Source organism: Ranitomeya variabilis, chromosome 3, assembly GCF_051348905.1.
Source record: "Ranitomeya variabilis isolate aRanVar5 chromosome 3, aRanVar5.hap1, whole genome shotgun sequence".
NCBI lineage: Eukaryota > Metazoa > Chordata > Amphibia > Anura > Dendrobatidae > Ranitomeya > Ranitomeya variabilis.
In genome coordinates, this window is record NC_135234.1 from 540,260,816 (window position 1) to 540,286,056 (window position 25,241).

Below are 25,241 nucleotides of genomic sequence, written 5' to 3' on the forward strand. Positions count from 1 at the left end.
TGAAAATCTAGTCAAAACCAGAGTATATGGGGTTTTAATGTACCGCAAATAAATAGGATGTAATGATTCAGATAAAAACAGACAATGTGCAATGTGCTATGTTTCTACAGAATAATGACTGAAAATTATATGGTGAAGGAACAGCTGCAAAATACCTGTATAAATGTAAAATTGTGCTATAGGCTTGGTCAGATTTTCCTCCATATTATCAGAAAATGCAAAAGCGCTCAGAGTAATATACACTGCGTGCAGAATTATTAGGCAAGTTGTATTTTAGAGGATTATTTTTATTATTGATCAACAACTATGTTTTCAATCAACCCAAAAGACTCAAATATCAAACCTTAAAATTTTTGGAAGTTGGAGTGTTTTTTTTTTTTTTTTAATTTGGCTATCTTAGGAGGAGATCTGTTTGTGCAGGTAACTATTACTGTGCAGAATTATTAGGCAACTTAATAAAAACCAAATATATTCCCATCTCACTTGTTTATTTTCACCAGGTAAACCAATATAACTGCACAAAAATTAGAAATAAACATTTCTGACATGCAAAAACAAAACCAAAAAAAATTAGTGCCCAATATAGCCACCTTTCTTGATGATGACACTCAACATCCTTCCATCCATAGATTCTGTCAGTTGCTTGATCTGTTTACGATCAACATTGCGTGCAGCAGCCACCACAGCCTCCCAGACACTGTTCCGAGAGGTGCACTGTTTTCCCTCCCTGTAGATCTCACATTTTATGAGGGACCACAAGTTCTCTATGGGGCTCAGATCAGTTGAACAAGGGGCCATGTCATTATTTTTTCTTCTTTGAGACCTCTACTGGCCAGCCACGCTGTGGAGTAGTTGGAGGCATGTGATGGAGCATTGTCCTGCATGAAAATCATGTTTTTCTTGAAGGATACCGACTTATTCCTGTACCACTGCTTGAAGTTGTCTTCCAGAAACTGGCAGTAGGTCTGGGAGTTGCGCTTCACTCCATCCTCAACCCGAAAAGGTCCCACAAGTTCATCTTTGATGATACCAGCCTATACCAGTACCCCACCTCCACCTTGCTGGCGTCTGAATCGGAGTGGAGCGCTCTCTGCCCTTTACTGATCCAGCCTCTGACCCATCAAGTGTCACTCTCATTTCATCAGTCCATAAAACCTTTGAAAAGTCAGTCTTAAGATATTTCTTGGCCCAGTTTTGACGTTTTCTCTTATGTTTCTTGTTCAAAGGTGGTTGTTTTTCAGCCTTCCTTACCTTGGCCCTGTCCCTGAGTATCGCACACATTGTGCTTTTTGATACTCCAGTAACATTGCAGCTCTGAAATATGGCAAAACTGGTGGCAAATGCCATCTTGGCAGCTTCACGCTTGATTTTCCTCAATTCATGGGCAGTTATTTTGCTCCTTTTTTGCCCAACATGCTTCTTGCGACCCAGTTGGCTATTTGCCATGAAATGCTTGATTGATCGGTGATCAAGCTTCAAAAGTTTGGCAGTTTCAAGACTGCTGCATCCCTCTGCAAGACATCTCACAATTTTGGACTTTTCAGAGCCCGTCAAATCTCTCTTCTGACCCATTTTGCCAAAGGAAAGAAAGTTGCCTAATAATTAAGCACACCTTATATAGGGTTTTGATGTAATTAGACAACACCCCTCCTCATTACAGAGATGCACATCACCTGATTTACTTAATTGGTAGTTGGCTCTCAAGCCTGAACAGCTTGGAGTAGGATAACATGTATAAAAAGTATCATGTGATCCAAAAAACAACTTGCCTAATAATTCTGCACGCAGTGTACTGTAGTTGTATTTGGCATTCTACACAGAATAGCTCACAGCCATAGAGCCTCTAAGACCCTGACCCTGGTCACACTGCCCCTCTCTAGGTATGTGTCTGACTGTTGATACAGTGAGTGAAATAAGTATTGAGCACGTCACCAATTTTCTAAGTAAACATACTTCTAAAGGTGCTATTGACAAGAAATTCTCACCAGATGTTTGTAATGACCCATCCAATCCAAACAAGCAAAGAAATCAAACCATAGGTATCTATAAATTAAATTACGTGTAATAACAAGAAATGATGCAGGGGAAAAGAATTGAACATGCTTACTGAAATGTAATACTTTGTTCAGGTGTGATTTTGGCTCACACAAACACTCTTCAAATTCTGAAGGTTCCTTGGACTCCTATGAACTCTGAGCTTTACTTCCTTCCATGCATTTTCTATTGGATTCAGGTCAGGTGATTGGCTGGGCCATTCTAGCAGCTTTAATTTCTTGCTCTGAAACCAATTGAGAGTTTCCTTGGTTGTATGTTTGTGATCATTATCTTGCTGAAAACTACACCCTCGTTTCATCTTCATCATCCAAGTAGATGGCAGCAGATTTTTAATCAAAAATGTCTTGGTACATTTGTCCATTCTTCCTTCCTTCAATTATATGAAGTTTGCCAGTGGCGTATGCTGAAAAACAGACTCATATCATGATGTTCACACTATGAGGTCCCCACACCTATGGTATTTTGGGGGTGAGTGCCTTTTGGCCTCCAAATATGATGTGAATTATGGCATCTAAAGATTTCAATTTTGGTCCCATCTGACCAGACTATATTCCCTAGTATTTCACAGGCTTTTCTAAATCTTGTTGAGCAAACTTTAAACGTGCTTGAACATGCCGTTTGTTCAGCACTGAGTCTTGCATGGTGAGCGTGCATACAGGCCATAGAGGTTCAGTGCATTACTTATTTTCTTTTTTGCCAATTCCAGTTCTTTCTATAGCTCTCTACATATGGTTCTTGGACCATTCTTCTGATAATTCTTTTCACTCCCCTGACTGAAACCTGGTCGTGGCCACTTTATGGTGAAATGATTTTCTTTCCACTTCTAGATTATGGCCCCATCAGTGCTAACTGCAAATTTCAGTAGTTTAGAAATTCTTCAATAATCAATGCTATCAGTAAGTTTTGCAACAATAAGGTTGTGAATATCTTGAGACGGTTCACTGGTTTTACACATCATGAGATATTTCATGTGTGCACCTTGGTAATGAGACACCTTTTAATAGGCCATCGGTTGAACGAGCTGACATTTTTCACTAAGTGTCAGGATTGGTTTTTAATTACTTATAGATTTCAGCTGGTGTCATGACTTTCCATGGCTTTTTGCACCTCTCTTTCTTCATGTGTTCAATACTTTTCCCTGTGGCATTTCTCATTATTACACAACTTCATTTATAGACATCTATGGTTTGATTTCTTTGCCTGTGTGGATTGGATGGGTCGATACCGACATCTGGTGAGAATTTCATATCAATAGCACCTTTAGAAATATATTTATTTAGAAAACTGGCGACGTGTTCAATATGAGTGAACTTATGGACATTGTGCAGAATACGGATGGCCTGTAGTTATATTATTAAGCTTTATTTGGTACATTCATGTCTTTATTAATATTTTTAGTTTTTTTATTTAAAAGTTTGCCATTTGGCTGTGTACTTTCTACTTAAGCCCTTTGGAACACTTATTAAAATACAAATAACTTACACTACAGAAATCACTAGTACAAACTGAGCTACCATATGGTATATGAAAACGTTAACCTTTATTAGATATATATTAAAATTCTATGGAACTTGGAATGAAAAGAAATAACCCAGATATATCAATCTGAATTTGTAAGGCGATTTGATCAGGGGTAATAGTATAAGTAAAACAACATGGGTTCTGGTGCCAGGGTTTAAATAGATAGCATACATATGTTAGGCGTAAAAATGCATGAAAGATGCACTATTAATAAATAATAAGGCAAAAATATAAAAAGACATCTCTTCCCATTATGTTCTAAAAAAAATTACCTTCCTGGCCGCAGAAGTTGGCATCCTAACATGAGTCAATATAATGCCCCACTCAATGTGATCTTATCCCTGCATCCCTAATTGATCGTGAAGCTACTCAATAAACATCAATGCAGAGAATAAACAAGTACTTACAAAACAGAATCCCTAAAATTGCCAATCAATGTAAAAACAAAATTGCACCAAACATGCCAATTACTAAACAATACAAAGAAGAGAAGCATGGCACCTATTAGCAGTGCTCCACAAATCAGTCCCCTGATGAACCTACACATGTCTGAGCGGAAACACGTCTGGATGTGACACACTGTACCATTCCAATATTGGCATGTTTGAGGTTATTACTAATCACTTACCTTACAATTTCATATTAATATATCTGGGTCATTGCTTTGCATTCCGGGATCCATTATGGATTTGATCATTTTAATATATAGCTATTAGTGATGAGTGAACAATCTCGGATAACGTCTTATCCAAGCATGGTCAGGAGTTATATGAGCATCTGGGAGTGCTCATGAATTATGTTCGAGTCCCTGAGGCCACATGATTTGTGCCTCAACACATGTAGGGATTGCCTGTTTGTTAGGGAATCCTCACGTGTTCAGCCTGTCTAATAGCTGCAAATCATGCAGCAGCAGGGACTCGAACATAATATACGAGCACACCCAGATGCTTGGATAAAACCTGAGCATGCTCGGATAAGACATTATCGGAGCACGTTCGCTCATCACTAATATCTAATATAGGTTAAAGTTTTTAGTGGGGCTTGTTTATTCTAAGTCTTTGATCACTTTCTTCTCTCCCCAGTGCTATTTATCAATTTATTTTTTTTCTTGTATTCTTTTGTCCACCATAGTTAAAGGGAACCTGTCACCTGAATTTGGCGGGTCCTTTTTTGGGTCATATGGGCGGTGTTTTCGGGTCTTTTATTAACCCCTTTTTTTCCTGCTGGCCGCACGCTGGTCGCGAAATTGACTTGACGTTGATTCGCTTTCCTCCCTAGTTAACGCGTGCGCAAAGCAAGCATGCCTTGCACACGCGCAGTATGCTTTACCAAACTGCGGGCAAAGCCGAAAACCATTAGTGCGCATGCGCCGGCGCACTATGTCCCGGAACACAGCTAAATACTTCCGGGACATAGTGCGCCGGCGCATGCGCACTAATGGTTTTCGGCTTTGCCCGCAGTTGGGCAAAGCATACTGCGTGTGCGCAAGGCAAGATTGCTTTGCGCACACGTTAACTAGGGAGGAAAGCGAATCATCGTCAAGTCAATTTCGCGACCAGCGGGAAAAAAAGGGGTTAATAAAAGACCTGAAAACACCGCCCATATGACCCAAAATAGGACCCGCCAAATTCAGGTGACAGGTTCCCTTTAATAGCAGAAAGTAGTTTAGAAGAATAGGCCAGCATTAAAAATAACTAAACTTTTGACCTAGTTTTTATATTTTTTAGGCAAATTAAATGCCTGCATATTGTTGAAGTCCAGGTCTTTAGGCCCGAATGCTCAAAAGAGCTTTGAAAAATGTGCACCTCAGGAGGCAGCAGTGCACAGCTCATGCGGAGTACAGATTCAAGAGAAAGCCTATGACTGTCCATTGCATCCATACTTTGCTCTGTGCGCTTGCTCTCTAAGGAGCTGTCCTTTCCGGTCTCCTTTGGTTCCACACAAAAAGGGGTTGTCCACTACTGGACTGACCCAGCTAAATCAATTCCGGATCAGAATTAAAACAGTGTATACACAACCCCTGCAATGGCGCCGTTTGATGTCGTCGCTGCTGTTCTGGCGGTGGTGTAACATTTTGGTGTTACATGCTGGCTGCAGACAATGAGCGCTCATTGTCTGGACGTGACAAAATGTCACATCACAGCAGGGAACAGCGGTGCTGACATCACTGTACTGACTCCGCTGCTGGAGGCTAATATGCACTTTTCTTTTAATTCAGGTCCTGAGCTGGAAAGCCCTGCAATGCTACAGGTCTTCATTAATATAACTGTATAAAATCCAAATTTGTTAGTTACATAAGAGTAAAAAAAAGGCTACAGGAATTATTTTATAACAATAATAATAATAATAATAATAATAATAATAATAATAGAGTGATGTACAGGCCCTCCTAATTTATAAACTGCTTTACATACTTTGTCAATAATAAAATTACTCTTATCCCTTGTAGCTTAATCAAGTGTTTTTTTTTTTACCAGTTATATTGTTACGGATTAGTAAACCACAGTATGGCCCATTACCCTTCGATATCAGATCATCCCCACTAACCTGAGCAAGCTATAGTGGTTGCCACCTTACTAATTACTGTATCAGCTTGCTTTAGTTTTATTTTGTACAGCAATTTATAAATTAAAAAGTGTGAGCTCCAGCGTTGCTAGAAGGATATGTATATTCCTTGGGTTGAATGAGTTTGCTTACCAATGTGAAATAAGTGAATTTTAGTTATACAAGGTCACAAACCTACTGGACCTCGTGGGCCGGGTCATGAAAGAGCAGCTCACTGGTAATACCCCAATCTCATTAGTCTAAGCTAGTGGAGTAGGAATGAGGTTGATTACTGTTGCTCAGTTTCAGTGTTTAGTCCTGTTAGTTATACATTATTCACTATATCAGTCTGCTATTTGTGATGAATAAAGTTTGATGCCCAGGGAATATTGAGGGGGCAGGAAAGTTAAAACCATCACAATGATTTTGTTGTTTTGAGTGTTCTATATGTATTTGGATAATTCTTTTACTGACCAAATAGAAAAACAAAAAAAAATACTGGACAGTGTGATTGATTCCACTGTATAATAAATGAAGTATAATACTTACTCTGACAAGAAGGGTCTCAGCAAAAGATGCTGGATTGTCAACATTAGTAAATGCTGGAGGTCCTGTGCCCATAATACTCCATCGTACATAGAGCATGCATATACCACCGGCGGCCAGGAGACTAATTCGTGAAAGCAAGCCTTTTTTAACTAATAAAAAATTCTGTTACAGAGAGGGAAGAAAATACAGAACTTATCAGTATTCACAGTATGCTAAATCTCCATGATCCTAGACACATCTCGGTCCTATTCTTCCAGAAAGGATACCTGAGACATGACAATCAGCAGCCGCCTCTGTACCCGTTTACATATACTGGGTCACTTTTATTCATTAACTAGTTTCCTTTCTGTTCTTGAAATGTGTTTTTTTCTTGTATGTGTGTTCAAACATGAATAGTGTTTTATTCCAAGTAACTTCCCAACCACACCTTGCAAAAAAATGGCTTTTGCTACTTTCTAGCAAAATGAGACTGACTATGTATTCCCACAGTAACATCAAAATCAAAGGGCAGAAGGGATTTTTTTTTTCAACAATAAAAGGACTTCTTTCAAGAATGAAACTGAGCGACAGACATGAGATCACACTGTGCAGTAACTGAGGAGCCCAGAATCTGTTCTGAATAGGGAATGGGAAATTGAATACACTCACCTCTGGGGTTTTGTCCCTGTGCCGTACCTTCTGGATACATTCCAGCATGTTTAACTTGCAGATTACAAAGACATCAAAAACCGCATTCAGGCCCTAGGAAAGACAATAATCTTTTGTTACTTCCAGAGACCATCAGCCTGAATGGGAAAATAAAAAATCTAAAATATTTAAATTCAACATTAATAAATCAAACAATTTTTGGCGCTATTATGCCTGTGTATAAAGCTGCATAGTGAGCACGGGTTCATAGATCTTCAGCAAGAACAAGGTTTTTTTGTGCCTAAAGGATGACAGTGTTTTACATAATTTTACCGCAGTGACGCAGGTTTCGGTTTCGGGCAGTAATTTTACCAATGTACTTGTTCTTACCAAAACAGTTATTCCTTGTTCTTTACACAACATGGCAATTGCAGCAAGTGCAATGCTACATAGCACCCAGAACACAGAGGTATGCTCTTCTTTATTAACTGCAGAAAGAACAGACCTTGATTAGTTGTAAAATAATCCCATTTTTCAAATAATAATCATGCATCGGTAATTCTAGAAAATTATTTGTGCACTAAAAAAACAAACAAATAAATGTAGCACCTGTAAATGTTACAGGCTCGCTTTGTAGTCCTACATTAGAGTACGCTGCAGATTTACACTTGCATGTTCACAGCAAGACGCTGGAAATTACACGTGTGACCACATACATCTTTGATGTACACCTGTATGAAGAATCAATCGCTTCAAGAACAGGCAAAACATGCTGTTATTAAGTGAAATGTTTTGGAAGCAAGTGGCGTAGATCTGAAACACTAATGTAGAGAATTAGATTGCCTCATGCTATAACAGATCAATAAACGAGCTCATAAGAGGAGACAAATGGAGAGAAAAAGCAGAAAGCCCACCACCATGGCCCTGAAGAAAGCTTTGTTCTTCAAATCTACATGGTTCAGTAATGTGAGAACAGTGGTAACCAGTTATTGGAACAGACATTTTGCTACAATAAAGGTAAAATCCTCACAATAGTAAAGTTGAACACTACTATTCCCCAGGTTGAAGGGGTTTTCCAGGAATAACTTTCTCTTCCATTAGGTAAAAATAATCTACGGTAGCTGGCAGGGCCGTACTGGGACTAAAATTCAGCCCTGGCATTTGAAGTCACACAGGTCCACTTGTCGCCTGGTGACTGTATAATATCTTTGTACACTTGTAGGTTACAAGAAGTGGGGGGAGTGTAACACGACTATATAACATATAATTACAGCTGTATCCAGCATTACAGCTCAGTCCCCATAGAATGTAATACAGCACAGCCCCCATAGACTATAATACAGCACAGCCCCCATAGACTATAATACAGCACAGCCCCCATAGAATGTAATACAGCACAGCCCCCATAGAATGTAATACAGCACAGCCCCCATAGAATGTAATATAGCACAGCCCCCATAGAATGTAATGCAGCACAGCCCCCATAGAATGTAATGCAGCACAGCCCCCATAGAATGTAATACAGCACAGCCTCCATAGAATGTAATGCAGCACAGTCCCCATAGAATGTAATGCAGCACAGTCCCCATAGAATGTAATGCAGCACAGTCCCCATAGAATGTAATGCAGCACAGTCCCCATAGAATGTAATGCAGCACAGCCCCATAGAATGTAATGCAGCCAGCCCCCATAGAATGTAATGCAGCCCCCCCAATAGCCCCACAATCCAGTTATCACTAAGTCAATGATATATACCGTAATAATAATAATAAAAAAAAAAACAGTCTACTCACCTCTCCTCTTGCCCCACGCTGCTCCTGTCTCAGCATCTGCAGTCTGCCCGCCCGGTCACACAGCAGGTGCGCGATGATATGACGTCATCGCGCACCCGCAGTGTCAGCGGCAGGCAGAGCGGGGAATGATGGGAGAGGGAGCGTCAGCAGACGATCTCTCCTCCATCATTGCATTCAACTGTACCGGCGTCTATGACGCCGGTATAGTTGAATGCGGGGCCGGGAGTGTGCCGACAGCGGCACACTCGAACGGCCCACTACTGCCACCGGCCCTTCTGGCATTTGCCAGAACTGCCCGATGGCCAGTCCGGCCCTGGTAGCTAGTATCGATGTAGTCAACACAAGCCGCTGAGTCCAGTGATTCGCTATTGTAGCCTGGGTTCAGCAATGGAGGGTCACAGCTGGGAAGGATGGCAACATCTGAGTTTATCATTTCAACCAAATGGAAGCAGATAGGGAGGGAAAGTTATTATTTGAAAACCCTTTTACACTCCTTTAGTCCAGTGATTACAGCAGGTAGTGAGGATAATCTAGGCAAAATTGGTTTTGCATCCTTGACGTCACATGCAGTTTCTCTATCGGAGGACAGAAAACATTAGGACAAATTATAATTATGAGTTTTTGATGTTGCAGATTTTCGGCACCCATTAGACAAATTAGTTTTTTTGACATGCATTTTCACTACATTTTTTGGCCCTGCTGCTTTTGTCTTTTTTGGTACGTTTGTTAAAACAACACTCCAGCATTTGTTTATTGCTGCGCTGGAGTGGTGCTATTAATCGATGTTCCCTGCCCCATCCCTCATACCTACCAGCTGCCTTCTTCACCTTTTATCTGCTCCCACGGTCTCCAGCAGTTTGTGACCTGCTGGAATACTCCAGTGTTTTTTGGAGCAAGCCAGAGGTCGCTGTTTAATGTAAGTCTGACAACCAGAACAAGGTTCTCAGATGGTCATCGGGAGCTTGTGACCATTACTTCTGACTTCCAGTTAGTCAGAAGTTGGTGCCACAAGATGGCGGCGAGTGAACAGTGCAATGTTGGGAAGAGCTGAAGACGGTGGGTGGCGAGTAGAATAATAGGTGCAGATATCTTACGTTAGCGTTACTGAAATATATAAAAAAAAAAAAACACCCCGCTGGAGTGGTTCTTTAAACCAAGATGCTTTGTTTTTCATACTTTTTAGCATTTGGCTTTGACAAAACATTATTGATAGTCATTTGTGGATAAAAAGCAAAAATGACATGATGCAGATTTCAGTTTATGCAGTGAGGAACACAGTAGTAGGCATGAGATTTATATAAATCCCATCTACTTTTCTAAAACTATAAAATGCTGCATTTTTTGTGCAGAAAGGAATAGAGATGAGCGAACCTGAACTGTAAAGTTTGGGGTTCATACCAGATACCTAGTGTCCAGTGCTGAACTCCAAACATGGACTTCTCACGAAAAGTTCATTTTAGTGTTCGAAGTACCAAGACAAAGATGGAAAGAGAGAGACCGACAAACTCAAACATCCACGGGTCCGCTTATCCCTAGTCAATAAGTCACCAAAAACTAATGATGGAAATTTAACCTTAAAGGGCTGTCTGGCTTTAGAGTGACCACAGACATATGTTCAGAAGCAGTGACTTGTCTGTGCAGAAGAAAAATGACGCCAATGCCCATAGAAGGGCGGAAACTAAGACCATCCAGGAAACCCTGACTCCCTTGCTCTTGAAGCCTTTTAAATGAGACGTTGGGAGGTTCACCCTTCTCAAAACAAACATTAGAAGCTCATATCTCTCTTATGCACAAAGAGGGTAAGGATCCTGAGTTATGCAGTAACTATAGGCAGATTTCTCTATTAAATAACGACCTTAAACTGTTTGCAAAAATGATTGCCAACCGGGTCAACTCAGTATTAGATTCTTTGATTTCGCCAGAACAGACGGGTTTCGTGAGGGGTAGAGAGGGCAAAGACAATTCTCTTAAAGTGTTATACTTAATGCAACATGCTCTCACCCACAACGAACCGTTGGTCTTGTTGGGTACAGATGCCGAGAAGGTGTTCAACAGGGTGGACTGGACTTTCATGCGGGAGACCCTCAGTCACTTCGGATTCCCCCCAGCCCTGATAAAGGCTATCTTCCAAATGTATAACTCCCCCACTGCTAAGAAGAGAGTGAATGGAGACCTTACCTCTCCCTTTGAAATCAAGAATGGTACACGACAGGGCTGTCCCCTTTCACCCACATTATTCATTCTTTCAATCGAGACCCTAATTCAAAATATCACACAACATCCAGACACTGAATGAGTCCAAATCAATGGGACTTCACATACAGTAGCAGCCTTTGCTGACGACCTGTTACTAACCCTGACTAACCCTAATAAAGAAATTACAGTAGTACTAGAACTGTTCGAGAGGTTTGGAAGTCTCTCAAACTTCAAAATAAATCTGGATAAATCTGAGGCAATGAACATAAATATAGACCACAAGATTATTAGCGACATTAAAACCAAATTCCCCATAAAATGGAACTCGAGATTTATCAAATATTTAGGGATTAAATTAAGCCCACACTGGCACTTACTTTTTTCACTTAACTATACCCCATTACTCAAAACCACAGTAGAACTAACAAAGATGTGGGGGGCCCCTTATGTCTCTTGGATGGGGAGGAAGAATCTGTTGAAGGGGTTTGTGCTCCCTAAGTTTAGTTACATATCTAGAATGCTACCAATATCTGTCCCCAACGCGTTCTTTCAAAAAGTCTGCACAATCTTTGGGAAATATATTTGGAGTGACTCTAGACCCAGACTCAATTACATGACGCTTTCACTCCCCAGATCTAGGGGAGGAATGGGAGCTCCTGATCCCCAGAAATACCACACTGCGGCGACACTATCCTTACTAATAGATTGGTGGAAGGATAACCCCAATAAACTTTGGACACAAATTGCAGATACTACGGTCCCAGTCCCTCTACACACTATACTTCATGCCTCTAAAGAATTTATACACAACTTAAAAATCCCAAATGCCATAACTAAAAATTTGATTCGGACTTGGTCCAAATACTCTCAACTGTTAATGCCCTTACCATCCCCATTGATTAGAGTAATAGATTTGCCTGGTCTTTATCCGAACGGCTCTCCAACCACGATTTCTGACCCCCTATACAGAATTAGAGACAACCTAGAATGTATAATGACAGATGGCACTCTCCTTCCACTGATGGAGTTACAAACAAAATTCCCTCAATATCATTTAAATTTTCTTCACTGTAACAGACTCAAGATCGCTATAAAATCCTACCTCAGCGCAGGTATCATCAACAGGGAAGTAAAAACTTTTGAGAAACTCCTAGCCCAACAGAAACTTTCAAAAGGTATACTAACCAAAATCTACCAAATAATCATAATCAACTCAACCCCAATAAAACGAGCCTTCATCTCTAATTGGGAAAAAGACCTGGGTATTGATCTACAAGACTGGGAAGTAGACCAAATTTATAAAAACTCTCATGGCCCATCAAGCTGCATCAGAGTACAGGAAAACTCATACAAAATCGTCACCCGATGGTTCACCACCCCAATCTTATCCCACCTATGGTATCCTAACTCCACAGCCACCTGCTGGAGATATTCTAAGGATATAGGGACTTTTTTACATATGTGGTGGTCATGCAACAACATGCAAGCCTTCTGGAAGGTAATATTGAAATACATAACTAAGATTTGCAAACTATTAGGCCCTCCGTCTCTGTCACTTATCTTCCTGAATTGGGCAGGGGATAACGCCAAATATAGAAATAAATCCTTACTCGCATTTTTGCTTGCAGCAGCTAAACTTCTTATCCCCTCCCACTGGCTATCCAAAGGTTGTCCAAGCCTTTCGGATTGGGTACATAAGGTAGACCAACTCTACTACATGGAGGAAATCACTGCATATACCCATTTCTCGCAAGATAAATTCTTCAAAACCTGGGCCCTCTGGAAAGCTTTTAGAGTGAGTGATGAGTACCTGACAATCACAAACGGCCCATGAAACTCTTATGTATTCAAATATTTAAAGACATAACTACAAACATCTTGATATTACCCGTATCTCTTTCACAACTCGGCGGACATCACCTCCACTTGAGGTGAAAATTTCCTACCATGCTATTCCCCACCCTTTTCTTATCTTTTCCTCACTATAATCTTCATGGAATGCAACAGGCGTCACATCCTTGATGTTCTATTATCTTTCCAAATGTAATCATTCACTTATCCTAATCTGTTTCGGATGAGCTGTATTCCAAATAATTTAATTCTCTTGGATTATTCATGTTAAATGTTAGTCTTTATTGGTTTTGTCTCAAAAATGAGTCACAAAGAATTCACCTGTTTCTGAAGAGAATTGTTTATATATTATGTTTCTTACATTAAACTTAATAAAAAGATGTTTACAAACAAAAGAAGGGCGGAAACTGCAAGTATAATCGCGCTATTGCAGGGCACAGGAGCGGGATTCCAAGGCCACCAGTACACATCACTGTGATTCTAATCGGAGGGGGGTGGTACGCAAATGAATACCGGGGGCAGGAGATTTCTTCCAGGTACCGCACGCCCTGCAGCCTGGAAGAACTCATTAACAAAGGATTAAGAGATGATTTCTCAACAAAAAGACCACAGCTATGAGACATACAGGCGTGATTATTTGAACAATTCTTCTGTATGCCAATATTAATAGCTTAAAAACATCCCAGGAGGTGCCAAATTCCCTTTAACAGCATTGGTACGGTAATCATAACAGAAGATTCATAGGAAAGGGGAAACCATTAAAGAGGTTGTCCGACCCTGAAATCCAAATTTTTAAGCTAATCTGTGCTGTATTGTAATATACAACATCTCTAAACATTTTGTTTTTTTCTGCCTTTCATTCCTCCAGAATTTCTCTTCATTCCCTGCACCCACCTTACCTGCGGCTCTACCAAAATTTGACAACTCCCTGTAATTTATTATCTAACCTCAGAGCCAGAGCTGGCACCACCAGGCCTCAGTGTCCAGCACGGCCCTCTGCACACTCATTAGCGGTCAGTAATCCGGCCCAGCACAGACCTCTATCTTCACTCCAGTACTGAAAATAACAGCAGTGTCCGGTGTCCTCATCTGTAGAAAGGCACACAATCACTGCACTCCACAGTGGTGAGAGAGTTTACATGTTCCAACATCACATCCACAGTGGTTAGAGCTTCAGTTGTCCCAACATCACGTCCACAGTGGTGATAGAGCTTCACTTGTCCCAACATCACATCCACAGTGGTGAGAGAGCATCACGTCCCCCACATCACATCCACAGTGGTGACAGAGCATGACATGTCCCCACATCACATCTACAGTGGTGAGAGCATCACGTCCCCCACATCACATCCACAGTGGTGAGAGAGCATCACATGTCCCCACATCACATCCACAGTGGTGAGAAAGCATGAGAAAGTCTGAAACCGCCATTTTCCTCAAATAGCGGATCCGCCATTTTTTGGGGGGCGGATCCGCTATTTTCCCATAGACATACATTAGCGACGGATTGTGGCGGATGGTCGTCCGTTCCATCCGCCATGCAACGGATCCGTCGAAATTTGGCGGACGTCATCTAGACATTGACGGACATTATAACGTTTTTTTGTCTGCGCCGAAATGGCGGATCCGTCGCCCCAATCCGCTTTTTCAGTTGCGCATGCTCCAAAAAGTAGATACTTTTCCCAGACAACCCCAAAGTAAAGGATCCGTCAAAAAAACGGATCCGTTAGAACCATTTTCTCAACAATTGTGACGGATCCGTCACTATGTCGGAGGTGACTGATGCCAAACAACTGAAGGGTGAAAGAAGCCTTCGTAGTTAAACTTGTCCTCAAAGTGCATACTCTTGACATACAGTGGCTTACAAAAGTATTCAAACCTCCACGGCTCTTTACCTATTTTGTTACATTACAACCTGTGTTTAAGTATTTTTGTAATCCGATTTGTGTGTGATGCATCAACACTAAGGCTATGCTCACACTGGGCATTTTTGCTGCTTTTTATGCCAATTTTCAGCTGCTTTTAACAGTACCAGCAAAACCTATGAGATTTCATAAATCTTAAGCTAGGTTCACATTGCGTTAGTGGGTGATCGCTAACGGACAGCGTTGCACGGAGAAAATGTCGCAATTAACGCCGTGCAACGGGTCCGTTAGCGCACCCATTGACAGCAATGTTGTTTCAGCCCGAAGCGCATTGCTAGCGCGTGCCTTTTTCGGCTCGCGCTAGCGCACCCATTGACAGCAATGTTGTTTCAGCCCGAAGTGCATTGCTAGCGCGTGCCTTTTTCGGCTCGCGCTAGCGATGTGCCGTTCTTTTGTGGCGCGCCTCGGACGCTGCTTGCAGCGTCCGCGGCGCTCCCGAGGTCCGTTCCCCGCTCTCGCAGATCGGGGATCTGCGAGAGCGGGGACGTTAGCGCGACCCCTAAATGCGGCCCCTACAAATACATTGCGTTAGCGCAATCCGCTAGCGCTAAACGGATTGCCCTAACGCAATGTGAACCTAGCCTTATGCACACACATTGTTTTTTTTTGTCATCAGTATTTTGTGCTTTGCATGTTTTTTTTTTTGGACAGAGTCACTTTCAGCGTTTACCCGTTGACTTGAATGGGTGGTGAAAAAATGCTGCAAAAAGGCAGGTATCATTTTTTGCAGGGTTTTTGCTGCAGAAAAGTCAAGGACAGCAGGATGTGACCTCACAGTCTTCTACCGCTGCATCTAGACGGCAAGCTGCATGATTGCATGATGCACCCATACAGTCTGTCATCCAGCAGAGACACTGATCAGTGGACCCTGTTGACAGATATGCAACAGATACAGACTTATTTGTGTGCAGGAGTAGTTTACACTTTTCTGACCGTAGATGCCGTTGTTACGGTTATATGCTTAGTTGAATGTAATGCATATACTTCTTGTACTTTGGTTTCACTTTCTCTCTGGTAAAAGGTCCTTCAGACTTCCTGTTATGCTGTATTAAGAAGCTGATGCATGTACCTCATGTTCTGTGTAGATAAAAGTTGAATTACCCCATATAATCTACTCTCACAAGTTTCTTCTGCAACCAAACTATGCAACAGACTTGAACCCTATTCACTTGAATGGGGGGCCCGAACATCCAGTGCAAGAAGATGGGAGGCGCCGGACTAAGAAGAGCGACACCCCTCGGACCGAACCACCCCTCTGGTGAGTATAATAAAAGTTATTTTTCTTCTTTTCCAAGTCGGGTTGGGGGCTTATGTACAGAAATATAGCATGCTAAATATAAGCCCTGAAAGGCGGTGGCTGTAACTCGTAATGACCAAACCTGGTGACAGGTTCCCTTTAACCCCTTTACCTCCAATGGTGGTTTGCACGTTATGGACCGGGCCAATTTTTACAATTCTTACAACTGTCCCTTTATGAGGTTATAACTCTGGAACGCTTCCACGGATCCCAGTGATTCTGACATTGTTTTCTCGTGACATATTGTACTTCATGATAGTGGTAAAATTTCTTTGATATTACCTGCGTTTATTTGTGAAAAAAAACGGAAATTTGGCGAAAATTTTGAAAATTTCGCAATTTTCCAACTTTGAATTTTTATGCAATTAAATCACAGAGATATGTCACACAAAATACTTAATAAATAACATTTCCCACATGTCTACTTTACATCAGCACAATTTTGGAACCAAAATTTTTTTTGTTAGGGAGTTATAAGGGTTAAAAGTTGACCAGCAATTTCTCATTTTTACAACACCATTTTTTTTTTAGGGACCACATCTCATTTGAAGTCATTTTGAGGGGTCTCTATGATAGAAAATACCCAAGTATGACACCATTCTAAAAACTTCACCCCTCAAGGTGCTCAAAACCACATTCAAGAAGTTTATTTACCCTTCAGGTGTTTCACAGGAATTTTTGGAATGTTTAAATAAAAATGAACATTTAACTTTTTTTTTCACAAAAAATTTACTTCAGCTCCAATTTGTTTTATTTTACCAAGGGTAACAGGAGAAAATGGACCCCAAACGTTGTTGTACAATTTGTCCTGAGTACGCCGATACCCCATATGTGGGGGTAAACCACTGTTTGGGCGCATGGCAGAGCTCGGAAGGGAAGGAGCGCCGTTTGACTTTTCAATGCTAAATTGACAGGAATTGAGATGGGACGCCATGTTGCGTTTGGAGAGCCACTGATGTGCCTAAACATTGAAACCCCCCACAAGTGACACCATTTTGGAAAGTAGACCCCCTAAGGAACTTATCTAGATGTATGGTGAGCACTTTGACCTACCAAGGGCTTCACAGAAGTTTATAATACAGAGCCGTAAAAATAAAACAAAAATTTTTTCCCACAAAAATTATTTTTTAGCCCCCAGTTTTGTATTTTTCCGAGGGTAACAGGAGAAATTGGACCCCCAAAGTTGTTGTCCAATTTGTCCTGAGTGCGCTGATACCCCATATGTGGGGGGAAACCACCGTTTGGGCGCATGGGAGGGCTCGGGAAGGGAAGGAGCGCCATTTGGAATGCAGACTTAGATGGAATGGTCTGCAGGTGTCACATTGCGTTTGCAGAACCCCTAATGTACCTAAACATTGAAACCCCCCAAAAGTGACACCATTTTGGAAAGTAGACCCCCTAAGGAACTCATCTAGATGTGTTGTGAGAGCTTTGAACCCCCAAGTGTTTCACTACAGTTTATAAAGCAGAGCCGTGCAAATAAAAAAAAAAAATTTCCACAAAAATTATTTTTTAGCCCCCAGTTTTGTATTTTTCCAAGGGTAACAGGAGAAATTGGACCCTAAATATTGTTGTCAAATTTGTCCTGAGTACGCTGATACCCCATATGTTGGGGTAAACCACTGTGTGGGCACACGGGAGAGCTCGGAAGGGAAGGAGCACTGTTTTACTTTTTCAACGCAGAATTGGCTGGAATTGAGATCGGACGCCATGTCGCGTTTGGAGAGCCCCTGATGTGCCTAAACAGTGGAAACTCCCCAATTCTAACTGAAACCCTAATGCAAACACACCCCTAACCCTAATCCCAACGGTAACCCTAACCACACCTCAAACCCAGACACACCCCTAACCCTAATCCCAACCCTATTCCCAACCGTAAATGTAATCCAAACCCTAACCCTAACTTTAGCCCCAACCCTAACTTTAGCCCCAACCCTAACTGTAGCCTTAACCCTAGCCCCAACCCTAACCCTAGCCCTAACCCTAACCCTAGCCCCAACCCTAACCCTAACCCTAGCCCTAATGGGAAAATGGAAATAAATACGTTTTTTTAATTTTTTAATTTTTCCCTAACTAAGGGGGTGATGAAGGGGGGTTTGATTTACTTTTATAGCAGGTTTTTTTAGCGCATTTTTATGATTGGCAGCCGTCACACACTGAAAGACGCTTTTTATTGCAAAAAATGTTTTTTGCGTTACCACATTTTGAGAGCTATAATTTTTCCATATTTGAGACCACAGAGTCACGTGAGGTCTTGTTTTTTGCGGGACGAGTTGACGTTTTTATTGGTAACATTTGTATTTTTGGTAACATTTTGCTAAATTTTTGTGAGGCAGAATGACCAAAAACCAGCTATTCATGAATTTCTTTTGGGGGAGGCGTTTATACCGTTCCGCGTTTGGTAAAATTGATAAAGCAGTTTTATTCTTCGGGTCAGTACGATTACAGCAATATCTCATTTATATCATTTTTTTATGTTTTGGCACTTTTATACTATAAAAACTATTTTATAGAAAAAATAATTATTTTGGCATCGCTTTATTCTGAGGACTATAACTTTTTTATTTTTTTGCTGATGATGCTGTATGGCGGCTCTTTTTTTGCGGGACAAAATGACGCTTTCAGCGGTACCATGGTTATTTATATCTGTCTTTTTGATCGCGTTTTATTCCACTTTTTATTCGGCGGTATGATAATATAGCGTTATTTTTTGCCTCGTTTTTTTTTTTTTCTTACGGTGTTTACTGAAGGGGTTAACTAGTGATATAGTTTTATAGGTGGGGTCGTTACGGACGCGGCGATACTAAATATGTGTACTTTTATTGTTTGTTTTTTTTTTATTTAGATAAAGAAATGTATTCATGGGAATAATATTTTTTTTTTTCTTTATTTAGGAATTAGTTTTTTTTACACATGTGGAAATTTTTTTTAAAACTTTTTTACTTTGTCCCAGGGGGGGACATCACCGATCGGTGATCTGACAGTTTGCACAGCACTCTGTCAGATCACCGATCTGACTTAGAGCACTGCAGGCTTACCAAGCGCCTGCTCTGAGCAGGCACTCGGTAAGCCACCTCCCTCCCTGCAGGACCCGGATGCCGCGGCCATCTTGGATCCGGGACCTGCAGCGAGGAAGGAGGTAGGAGACCCTCGGAGCAACGCGATCACATCGCGTTGCTGCAGGGGTCTCAGGGAAGCCCGCAGGGAGCCCACTCCCTGCGCGATGCTTCCCTATACCGCTGGCACACCGCGATCATGTTTGATCGCGGTGTGCCGGGGGTTAATGTGCCGGGGGCGGTCCGTGACCGCTCCTGGCACATAGCGCCGGATGTCAGTTGCGATAGGCAGCTGACACCCGGCCGCGCTCCCCCGTGAGCGCGGCCGATCGCGCTGGACGTACTATTCCATCCTTGGGAAGTAGGGCCCACCCCATATGGACGGAATAGTACGTCCAATGACAGAAAGGGGTTAATAGACTTTATTTTGGGTGTGTTTTAATACAATATGACTATGTGGTTAGTAATGGGTGGATCTTATAGACGCCTCTCCACTACTAACCTCTGGGCTTGATGTCACCTGACAATACAAAGGTGACATCATCCTCCCAAACTATTACCCCACTTGCCACCGCATTAGGGCAAATGGGATGAGCGAGGCTAAGTGCCAGAATTGGCACATTTTCAATATGTGCCTTTTCTGGTGCGGCTGAGCGCTGAGGTTTTTGGCCTGGGGTGGGGGCAATATCCATGGCCCCTTCCTAGGTTATTAATATCAGCGCACAGCTTTATGCCTAGAATTTGCTGGTTATTAATTATAGGGGGACCCTACATTATTTTTTTGGGGGGGACCCCAATTTAATAGTAAAGGCTACTTATAACAACTGTGAGGTGATATTAATAGTCTGGGAAGCTCCAGGGTATTACCCCCTTCCCAGGCTACAAACATCAGCCCCCAGATGTTGGCTTTCCCTCTGCTGGTTAAGAAAATTACAAGGGAGACCACACCATTTTTTCAGAAAAATAATCTTTTAATAATTAGATACATGTACAGTAAGCTGCACACTCACTGTACTAATTGTATATGTTATGGGGTAAGTTTTAGCGTGCACACTGTCGAGGAGCTGGTGGAACGGGCAGTGTGGTCCAAGTCTATAGAAGTTCAAAATTCACCGCACACTCTTGAGTTTATAGTGCAAAAAAAGGTTTTTATTCAAGTCTGTGAACAAAGGTAAAACAAATGGGAGCGGGTCAATAATTTAGACACCAGCACCATCAGCAAGGCACGGTCGCGCAACTGTCAAACCACACATGACCAGGAGTTCACGCTACAACCCATCAACTTTCCAGCAATTTTTCTGTGAATTTAACAAGGAATCTCTTCCCCTCCTCCATGACTAATGTGACATTATGCTATTCTACCTCCAAAACAGCGACTAAATGATTAAGACCCAGGAGGGGTCAAAATGTCATGTTATAATTCATAGTCGGTTTTGCACCATTGACCAGCTCCCATTTGTTTTCCCATTGTTCACAGAATTTTGAACTTCTAATTGTTTATGTGACTGACATCTATATATCTATTCTATGTTTATTTACTGTATGTATTCTTTCTATTCTATCCTGTCGGGCCCTGCTGTGATTTTACTGTACGCGACAGAAGGAATTGACGGCTTTTCAAAAGGACATTGGTGTGTAAAAATCGGACAGCACTCACATGGTCGAGTGCTGCACAATTTTTCCAGTCCGATCGTGATATAGGAGGTATGGTTCTACAGGTAGTAGTTTTTTTTTCTCTAGGAGCGCTCAACTTTATTAGCATACACAAAGAGACACAAGTTAGCCCCAAAAAAGGATGAAAAGACGCACAAAAACCCGCAACAAAAAATGCACCAAAATATGCATTTTTTTTGCCGCAGCTTTCCTGCTATGAAATCAGGTTTTGCTGCTGGAAAAAAAATAACGCCCAGTGTGAACTTAGCCTTAATAAGCCTAAGTTAGTGAAGTGAGAAAAATATATAGGTATAAATTAAATTTATAGGCTCACACAACTAAAAATTGGCACATGTAATTCACCCCTTGTGCAATGAAGCCCATGATTCACATGTTTAGTGAAAGGAAGTCCACTTGTGTGGCTACGTTCACACGATCCGGATTTTGATCCGGATCCGTAGCGGATTTTCAGCTGCGGATCCGGATCAGTTTTCCATGTTGGTTACAGTACAATGTAACCCAATGGAAAACCAAAACCGCTGTGCTAACGATCCGTTTTTCCGCTGGAAAATCCGCGCGGATTTTCCAGCGGAAAAAAGAAGTAGCATGTCAATTCTTTCAGCGGATTCCGCACCGGTTTTCCAGCAGCTCCAATAGGAAACTGCTATTGGAAACCCGCAGTGGAAAACGCTGAAGAAAAAGGATCAGAAAACGCAGCTCAAATTCACTGCGGAATTTAGCTGCCGTTTTCCAAAAACGGGCAGGAAAAAAAAAGGATGTAAATCCGGATCGTGTGAACGTAGCCTGTGCAATCCAAGTGTCACATAGTCTGTCAGTATTTACACACACACACACACACACACACACACACACACCTATTCTGAAAGCGTTTGCAATACCATTAAGCAAGAGGCACCACTAACCAAACAACACCTTAAAGACCAAGGAGATCTCGAAACAAGTCAGGGACAAAGTTGTTGAGTAGTACAAGTCAGGGATGAGTTATAAAAAACAAAGAACCCAATCTCTGATGATTCCCCAGAGCACCATCACCTCCATTACCATCAAATGGAAAGAACATGGTAACACAACAAACCTGATAAGAGAAGGCCGCCCCAATAAAACTCTCAGCCCTCGCAAGGAGGACATCAGAGAGGCAGCACAGACACCAAAGGTAACCCTGTAGGGGCTGCAGTATTCCGAAGAAGAGACTGGAGTATCTGTGCATGCGACCACAATAAGCAGTACACTCCATAGAGGTGGCCTATATGGAAGAGTGGGCAGAAAAAAGCCTTGACTTACACAAAAATTGTACGTTTCATTTTGAGTTTGCCAAAAGACATGTGGGAGACTCCCTAAATGTATGTAGGAAGGTTCTGTGGTCAGATGAAACCAAAACTGAACTTTTTGGCCACCAAGGCGAAACCTATGTCTGGCACCAAACAAACACAGCTTATCACCCCAAGAACACCATCCCCACAGCAAAATATGATGGTGGCAGCATCATGCTGTGGGGATGTTTTTTCAATAGCAGGGACAGGGAAAATGGTCTAAGTCGGGGGAAGATGGATGGCACGAAATATAGTGATATTCTTGAGCAAAACCGGTTTTCATCTGTCAATTAGTTGAGATTGGGACGGAGGTTCAACTTCCAACAAAACAATAACCCAAAATATACTGCGAAAGCAACAATAGAGTGGTTTAAGGGGAAATGTGTAAATGTTTTGGAGTTGTCTTGTCAAAGTCCAGACCTTGATCCAATTTAGAATGAGTGGTCAGACTGGAAGATTGCTGTTCAAATGTCCCTGTGACAAGATGCTGAAAGCTCAGACTTGCAAAGCGACTTGCAACTGTAATTGCCCCAAAAGGAGACTCTACAAAGTACTAAAAAAAAAAAACTGATATTCCAGGTTGTGAGGTAGGAAAACACAAAAAAAAATTCCAAAGGAGGTGAATATTTTCGCAAGGTACTGTACCTCAGACCAACAGAGATCTATTGGTATCACATTTAAATTGTATCAAATAAATACTTTGTGAAAGAGATCAACAAAAACTGAAGTGACAATTTAACTACTACTAATATATTAAAGATCACACTTTAAGAAGTTTAGTTCTAAAGTTTTCCATCTGTTTACAAAAATAAAGTAAGTCTCTTTATTTTCGGCTCCAGCAGGAGACTTTACAGAATATTCTGCTTATAACATTTAACTGAAACATTTATTCTTCATAAACAGCCTTATTTTCTCATCAGGCTTTCTGGCAGTGGATATTTAGGGATGTCTCAATGCTTTTAGCAGAGGTGCTCATGAATCTTTTGTTCTCATGTAACAGCAGGGATTTTATGATGAAATTTAACAAAGGTCAGAAAGATGTTCTTCCCATGAATAAGTAGTGGGCAATCACTTAAGGAATCTTTAGTAAAGCTCACTTTTGATTTAGTTAAGAGAGAAAATAAATTGGAAGTATTAGAAATATATTTAGAAAATTTGTTGGGATCCTTTTTTTTATTTTTAAGTACCAAGACGAATGTTAGGGAACGCGAGAAAGAAAGAAAGAAAGAAAGAAAGAAAGAAAGAAAGAAAGAAAGAAAGAAAGAAAGAAAGAAAGAAAGAAAGAAAGAAAGAAAGAAAGAAAGAAAGAAAGAAAGAAAGAAAGAAAGAATTTTTTTTTTCAAATGTGCACAAGATAGATTAACTGTGTGCCATTTTTAAGAATTTGTAGAATGGTGAATGAATCTTACATAGGGATGGTCGGACCCATGGAAATTTAGGTTCTTGTACCCGACTTTAGTCCAAAGGTCAGTTCAGGTACCAGAACACTTACCCAAGCTTCAACCTGAACTGAAAACACTTTTTTTGAACCTTTAAGAGCAGAAACAGTCATATGATCCTTTAAAATGTTGCACATTAGTCTTTCACTGAGCTAAAATCCCAAAAGATTTTTTAGTCCATCAGCGTACTGGATTACAATGGCGCAAAACTTCAGACTTTCCAGAAAGTCACAAATGATGAATTACCGTATTTTCCGGCGTACAAGACGACTTTTTAACCCCTGAAAATCTTCTTAAAAGTCGGGGGTCGTCTTGTACGCCGGGAATCGCCTTGTACGCCGGGTGTATATGGTGGGTGGGGGGGGGAGTGATCCTGATGACGACGAGGGGGCGTCTCACAGGAAAGTGAGTATCCCCCATTACCTTATCATAGCGCTGCAGCGTGGGGTCTCTGTGCTGGGAGCGGCGGCTGCTGTGCTGTGCTGTGCTGTGGCGGCTCCTCTTCTGCAGTGTGGGGCCTCTGGTGCTGTGGGGCGGTGGCAGCGGTGGCGTATCTTCATGCAGTCGGGGCTCCTCCGGCATCTCAAAGCCTAGAAGCCCCGCCGGCAACTCCATCGGTGTAATGCGCTGGCCTCCGGGAAAATGGCCGCTGCTTAGATTCAGATCTCGTGTCCCGAGATTTCGGGACGAGATCTGAATCTGAGCATGCACAGCCCCCAGCGGCCGGGCCACCGCATCGCACCTATTGAGCTGCCTCCGGGAAAATGGCCGCTGCTCAGATTCAGATCTCGTCTCCCGAGATCTCGGGACGAGATCTGAATCTGAGCAGCGGCCATTTTCCCGGAGGCCACCTGACCGCATTGTACCGATGGAGTTGCCGGCGGGGCTTCCAGGCTGAGATGCCGGAGGAGCCCCGACTGCATGAAGATACGCCGCCGCCACTGCCCCACAGCACCAGAGGCCCCACACTGCAGAAGAGGAGCCGCCACAGCACAGCAGCCGCCGCTCCCAGCACAGAGACCCCACGCTGCAGCGCTATGATAAGGTAATGGGGGATACTCACTTTCCTGTGAGACGCCCCCTCGTCCTCATCAGGATCACTCCCCCCCCCCCCCCCAAAAGGCACATATTCACCGGCCCTATAAGACGACATACGGTGTATAAGAAGACCCCCAACTTTTAAGAAGATTTTATTTTTTAACTGGTAAAGTTGGGGGGTCGTCTTATACGCCCAGTCGTCTTATACGCCGGAAAATACGGTACGCCAAAATTATAACCAAAACCATGCCCAAACAAACAAAAAAAATCCAAAACCGAGTAAAGTTAACTTAGAAAATGCGCATATGTAATAAAGAATGAAGAGCAAACATAAGTCACCATTCTAACCATTCATACGCCAGAAAT

At 41.9% G+C, this 25,241-nt stretch overlaps 1 protein-coding gene across 2 annotated transcripts in view; it reads right to left on the minus strand.

The window, feature by feature from the left end:
• Positions 1–25,241, minus strand: part of TMTC4 (transmembrane O-mannosyltransferase targeting cadherins 4) — a 114,337-nt gene that overhangs the window by 44,153 nt on the left and 44,943 nt on the right. For both annotated transcript variants that reach the window (XM_077297077.1, XM_077297078.1), the window contains 3 exons: positions 7,687–7,784; positions 7,318–7,410; positions 6,670–6,831 (listed from right to left, as the gene is read on the minus strand). In XM_077297077.1, coding sequence (XP_077153192.1) covers positions 6,670–6,831; positions 7,318–7,410; positions 7,687–7,784 — 353 coding nt within the window. The remainder of the gene's footprint in view (positions 1–6,669; positions 6,832–7,317; positions 7,411–7,686; positions 7,785–25,241) is intronic.